The sequence below is a fragment of the Alligator sinensis genome, unplaced genomic scaffold (assembly GCF_000455745.1).
Source record: "Alligator sinensis unplaced genomic scaffold, ASM45574v1 scaffold134_1, whole genome shotgun sequence".
NCBI classification, from domain to species: Eukaryota; Metazoa; Chordata; order Crocodylia; family Alligatoridae; genus Alligator; species Alligator sinensis.
In genome coordinates, this window is record NW_005841920.1 from 296,515 (window position 1) to 303,220 (window position 6,706).

A 6,706-nucleotide genomic window follows, 5' to 3' on the forward strand; every position below is an offset into this window, starting at 1 on the left:
CGGGGTGCAGGCAGCTGCCACTGGCTGCTTCCGGGACCACTGCAGCAGGGGCTGCGGTGAGCGGGAACAAGAGGAGCCCCGGGGGGCGCGGGGCGCAGCGCAGTTTGTCCCCGCTCACCCCAGCCCCTGCTTTAGCGGCCCTGGGAGTGGCCGATGCCAGCTGCCTGGAGCTGCTGGGCGATGCTGCACCCTAACCCTGGGGCTCCGACTGTCTCCACTTACCCCATCCCCTGCTGCAGCGGCCCCAGGAACATCCAACACCACTTGCCTGCGCCATGGCATGGCACAGCCCAGGCACTGGGGGGGAGTGGTGTGTGGCCGGATGCAGATGTGGGGATCCGACCCCGGCACCAGCACTGGCACCTCAAGCCCCACCTGGGGTCAGAGCTGGGAGCCCCGCACCCCGAGGCAGTGGCTCCAGCCCCGTGGGCCCGTGCAGAGTGGCCAGGGACCGTGCCTGCCGCAGGGAGCAGGGCCGGGCTGTCCTGCCTGCCCCCCGCTGGGGCTCCCAGCACCCGGGGCAGGGCCGGAGCCAGAGCTGCCGGGGTGCAGCTGGGACCCACCTGCCCCGGGAGAGATTCCCGCGACTCTCCCACCCCGCCCGGTGCAGAGCCGGGCACCCCGTGCTCCCAGGCAGCGGCTCCAGCCCCCCTTCCCCAGCCCCCATGTGGCCACCACCCCCTTCTCTGTGTGCAGCTGCTGCCACACCTCCCCCCACACCCCAGCATCCAACTGGAAACCTGTGCCCAGGTAAGTGGCACTTTTAGCCTACCTGCATGCCCCAGTCATTTCCCACTGAAAAACAGGTGTAAGTCAGTAAAAACCAAATAACTTCAATTAAAAAAAAAATCAATGAATTTATTGGTGGAAATCTGTAAAAACTGAAAACATGGAATGCTACTCATTGTGCATAGCCCTTGTCACTGGCAGCAGCAGACAGTAAGGCCTCGAGCCACTCATGGCCCACATCAGGTGGAGATTCCCAGTGGGTCCCGGCAAGCCCCAGAACTGCACGTGGCCAGGCCGCTGGCAGAGAGAGGGGTGAAGCCAGCCCAGCTCCAGAGCTGGCTGCCTGGGCTCCACACTCTTGTCACTCTACCCTGGGCCCTCATTGGCACTGGCACAGGCTCCACGATCCCGCTTCCCCTCACCTGCCACTGGTGCCCTGCTGTTTCCTTACCTTCCTGCCTGCCACTCCCCTCCCCACCACCACTCCAGCAGCACACAGTTCCCAGATGCATGGCCAGGACTGCAGAATGCAGCAGGAGCCAGCCTGGCCTCCACAGTTCCCGGCTGGCTACTGCTGTGCCATGCAGTCTTGGCAATGCACCAGGGAACTGCAGGGTGCCAGCCAGTCTGGGCTGGCTCTAGCACCGTGCAGTTCCTGGCTGCATAGCTGGGACCGCAGGATGCAACAGGAACTAGCCCAGCCCAGCTCCCACAGTTCCCAGCTGGCTCTATGCTATACCATGTGGTCATGCAGCCAGTCCAGCCTGGTTAGTACCACGTGGTTCTTGGCTGCATGTCCGGGACCGCACAGCACAACAGAAGCCAGATGGGAAGTGTGGGGGCCAGGCCGGGCTGGGCTAGCTTCTGCTGCCTTCTACAGTCCCAGCCATGCAGCCAGAAACTGTGCGGTGCCAGCCAGGTCAGACTGACTCTTGCTGCATTGGCAATCCTCCCCCTACCCATTCTTATCCAAGTTGCCACTCTTGGACAGAGGGAGGGTGGGGGAACAGCCCCATGGTCACCAGACCAGAAGCCTCTGCTAGGCAGAAGCTTCTGGTTGAGAGCTGAGAGTAGGAGGTGCTGGGGATGGGCAGGCCTTGCTGTTGCCACCACTGGGTCCTGCTGCTGGCTCCTTCTGCCACTAGCACCTTGTCAGCTTTTAGACAGGCAGCTACTGGCAGGAAATAATTTTCTAAATTTTAGAGGGGCCCCATGGGCCAGATAGAATGCTCCAGCTGGCCCATGGGCAGTGTTTTGCCCACCCCACTGTATATACATATAACTGTCATTCTAACAAGTTAATGTAAAGCATATTTGTCACTCCTACATTACTCTTATGTTATCTCTTATTCCTCTTATAACTACTAAGTTATTTTGTGGCACATTAGAGATGAAGATCTGCTGCCTGATGGTATCTGGCATACATTTAGAAATAAAACCAGAGAGCACTCTAGCCTACTACACCCTACTATCAATTTTTGGCATTCCAAAAATAGGAACTTCCCACTTGTCCATTTTTTGACAGGAGATGATCAGTAGGACTTCACCTTTTTTTTCCCTCCCAGCAGGTTTCTTCTTTAACAGTGATTTGGTGGTTTTTATACTTGCATTGTCAGGATCAACTGGGAAGTAGCTGATAAGCTAAAATGGAAGCATGGCTCAACTCCCCATAAAGTACCATCTAGTTGCTGGTTCCCAAAAGGGCTTGGGCAGGAGCTAAGGTTCACAGAACAGCTATGTGCAGAAGGCAAAACTGAAAGTGCCTCCAATTTGGGGTTTTTTGGGGGGAGGAAAATATAGCTTTAAATCCTAGCTTTCCTCAAGCCAGTCCTGAAATCAGTTGTTTTGAGCTGTAATTTGTTCCACATTCTGTTTGGTTTCATCATATCTTCATTGTAGGTTGGTGTAGTAAGGAATGTATGGGACCACATTTCTAAGAAACTACTGTAGGACACGGAATGAAATGGATCATGGGGCTAGACTGCATATTGAAGGTATTCTGAAAGCTTTGAAACAGAAACCAAAACAAACAAAATGACAAGCCAAATGATGATTTCCAAAAGGTACACATACTCAAATGCAAAGCTTAACAAATATGTTCCCAATAAATTAAAATGAGGGCTGGATTATATTTACATCGCTTAATTTAATTATATATGCCTTAATAATTCCCTATTCAAAGACCAATATTTTGTTTAAAAAGAGTCACAGGAGAGGCTTATGGTGTGCTGCAAACACCAAATAATCTGTATCTAAACAAAGGGTGGTGAGTCACAAGTAACAGTGCTTGCTCATCCTTCAGCAGCAGCCAAGACTACTTTTGCAATTTTGTCCTGTAAAAGATTATGACCTTTCTTTCCATTGCCACCTCACCACCATAATTCATGTCCGTCTTACCTCCAGAGAAAACTAATGTAATGAGCTTTACTTGAGAGTGCACGTTAAGTCTATACAGAAACTCAACAGAACGCTGTAGCCCACATTGTAAGCAGAGGATTTCAAGCATGTTCAACCTGTGCTTTGTAATCTGAAATTTCCCACTTCGGTGTGCCCAGGTGAAGTTTAAGATCCTGAAACTGACCTATAAAGCCCTAAATATCTTGAGCTTCTGACTGACCTGTCTTACAAGTCGCTGCTTTCCCTTTGGCTATTTGCCACTACTGAGTTCTGCAGAGGCACTTGAGATGGATCCCCACCGATATAAATGAAAAGAACTTTTCCTTTGCAATGCTCTCTCTCTCTTGGAGAGAGATCGTACAATATCGTACAATATCATAGCTTGTCTGATAGCACCGGTTACAAGATATATATTGCATAATGTGTAATATGACTTACTGAGCACATCTCCATGAGACATTTCTTGTGGAGTTACCTAATTATCTCCACACTAAAGTCTCAGCATCTACATGTGCGGCCCTATTAGGCCGCAGTAAACTAACAAATGCCTCTGTAGGTTAGTGCTTGTACACACAGGTACTATCCTATGTTGGCATTATTTAGAGTACAACCATGCACGTGTAGATGCTGACAGGGCTGGCTGGGGCACAAGGATACTTCAGTGTGGGGGCTTCCTGCCAGCTAGCCCCACACTGGAGCACCCTCATGGCCCAACCAGCCCCTCTGCAGCAGGTTTAGCTAGGTTGGAACAGCCCCAGGATGGCAGACTGACCTCCCCCACCCCTGCCGGGACCTTTGCCAACTGGGGCTGCTCCAACCAGTTCAAAGTGCTGCAGTCTTGGGTACACATGCAAATAGCACACCTAGGAGCAATGAACTTTGGTGCAAACTATGCCTGAATTTATTGCATCATGCTAATTGCATGTGTAGATGCACTCACTGGGTTCTTTTTACTTTATGAAACTGCTGCCAAATTTCTCAAGTCATTGTGCTTTGTTGGGTTAAATTCCTGAAAGTGCTTAGTTATGGCCTAACTCTGATCTTAATGGCTAGGGACAGACATTCAAAAAGCCCGAGCCTGAATTGATTCAATCTTTGCAGGTTGGTCTAACCTGGCTAGCCTGAACCTGTTTGTAACTGGCCAGACATTCTGTCTGGACTGAGGAAATTCAGGCACATGCCTTCAGTGGCTCAGGCTAGAAGCCGGGGGGCACTACAGCAGTCCTCCCTTCTCTTGTACAGAACTGAGTTAAGGGGGTCATGGCCAGGCCCCCGCAGAACAATCTGATTAGCAAGGTCTGCATGCACAGTCCCAGGTTTTTCCCTGCTGGCTGCTCAAGGGGTGGGAGCGCTGCCAACCTCCAGCCCCCTGCTAGCACTCTGAAGTATGCGGGGGAGAAGGAGGCATGCAGTGCATGCATCTGTTGAGAATATGCAGCTTTTCAATCTCTCTCTCCGTACTTCTTTAAACTGTCTGCAGCAAACTGACAAGCGACCATGCCAGAAGGGGACTGATAAGAGTGATTATCACCTCATCAGCAAACCAACAGACTCTCCATTAGTTCAAACTCTTCTTAAACAGCTTACCAGTTGACCTGTTGATTAGCTCCAAATAGCCCTAAGTGGTCACTGTGCTGTCTGCCTGTCCCAGTGAAAATGAAGAGAGACACACAAAGAGATACGTCTCAGTATTAGCTAGCATACCATGTGCCTAGGGTCCGTGGGGCTGGGGGCTGCGCTGTAGGAAATGGGAGGGAGTGGGAGGGATCCCTGTCTGAGCAGCGCAAAATGCTGGGGGGGAAGCCAGGCAGACCCTTTTGTGTCTGCAGTCTCTACCAGAGCTCCAGCCAGGGAGCAGAGGGGAGGGGCCAGCTTTGCTGTGGAGCAGAGAGCTCCACCCAGCCCAGAAAGCATGCCAGGATGCTGGGGGTGTCTGGTTTATCTTAAACCAGCAAGGGGTCTGAGACAGACATTGCATAAACCGGTTTGAGCCAAATCAGTTAAGTCTGATACTACATTCAACTAGGTTTATCTCAAACCGGTTTCAGCCATTTTCAAACTGGTTTATTTGCATTGAACATCTGTTCTGTTACAGGTTTAAACCAGTTTCTGATCACTTAAACCGGTTTGTGTGTCATGTCTATCCCTAGCCTGTGAGCCTACAGTAAAACTGTTACTGACTTCACTAAGAGCAGAGTCTGGCCAATGCTAAAAACTAAAATCCCGCCCTTAATTATCAGACATATTTACAGCATTGAGAGAAGGAAACACAACATATTTACTAAGGAGTATATTAACCATATGGAGAAAGAAATAATACACAGCCTTCCTACAAAGTAACACTCTCTTTTCCAGGGTAAAGTTATCCAGGGAAAAACTGTAATAACTCACCACAGGATGACTTACTACAGAGTATGTTCATTATCTTAAGCAATTTAATTCCATGGGAGCAGCTTGCTGAAATAGCTTCCCGTCCTCTAGTGGTAAGGCCCTGTACTATTGCCTACTGTCAACAGCTAGCTTGGAAAAGCTGGTCATGTGTCTGCTACTACAAAACAAATTTACTGCAGAATAAAATCTGGGATAAGTAACTCCATAGTAGTTATGGTTGGTGTCTACGTGCTTGGAGAGGTAGCATTTTAATTTTATACATATCAGTAAAACATAATAAAAGTTAAAATGAAGTGCAATATCCCATATTTGGGGGGCTGGAAAAATCATTTACATTCTCTTAAAATATAATTTAGCTACAAAATATCTTTCTATAAGCTAGTGTACATTTAAAAATAAATTCTCATTCTTTCAGATACATTCTGAAATCCCAGCACTGCAAGCTCTATTCTTTGCTTATATGGAGCCTCACCAAAGTCTGGGGTTCTGTTCAGGCATAGAGATTGAGTCTACACCAGTTTGCAAGACTGGGGCTTAAACGTCTTGCAAATATTCTGCAGGCTAGGATACACTCTGCTAATGATTCATGAATTATCCTTCAGATCCCTGAATCTTATTTGGCACTGCTGTTTTGATCCAACGGTATGGCACCTTTTATTTTAAAAAGTTCTAGGTTTTTTCCGGAATCCTTGTACTTGCTCTACTGACAAGCTTAAATATGATTGTTTGCACTACCAGATGAACAGAACAGCAAAATGATTCTCTTCTACTCCTCACATCAACAGAGCTACTAATTGAAATTTAGTGTTCCGGGTGTTCAGTTTTTACCAATTTTCACCGATAAATTCCCTGATTTTTTTATTGAAGTTATTCAGTTTTTACTGATTTACACCCATTTTTCAGTTCACTCAGTTTTACTGGGTACAGTAAAATCCCTGTTAACTAGCATGAGTGGGGAATGGCTGGGGGGAGCTGGTAAGCTAAAAGTGCCAGTTACCCAAGGCAGTTTCCAGCCAGACTCAGGGGGGTGGTGGCAGCTGCTGCACACGGAGAGCAGGGTGGTGGCTGCATGAGGGCCAGGGGAGGGTAGCTGGAGCCACTGCCTGTGGGTGTGGGGCTCCCGGCTCTGACCTTGGGCAAGGCAAGAGAGGCAGCAAGAAACGCTCCCCGGGCAGGCGGGGGCCCGCTG

At 49.3% G+C, this 6,706-nt stretch overlaps 1 protein-coding gene across 10 annotated transcripts in view; it reads right to left on the reverse strand.

Annotated features, from left to right (window-relative positions):
• Positions 1 to 6,706, reverse strand: part of CORIN (corin, serine peptidase) — a 352,509-nt gene that overhangs the window by 271,414 nt on the left and 74,389 nt on the right. The window contains exon 1 of one of the 10 annotated variants that reach the window (XM_025198380.1): positions 223 to 292. The exons of the other annotated variants lie outside the window; for them this stretch is intronic. Coding sequence (XP_025054165.1) covers positions 223 to 277 — 55 coding nt within the window. The 5' untranslated portion in view covers positions 278 to 292. Of the gene's footprint in view, positions 1 to 222; positions 293 to 6,706 lie in introns of those variants that run through there. 10 annotated transcript variants of the gene reach the window in all.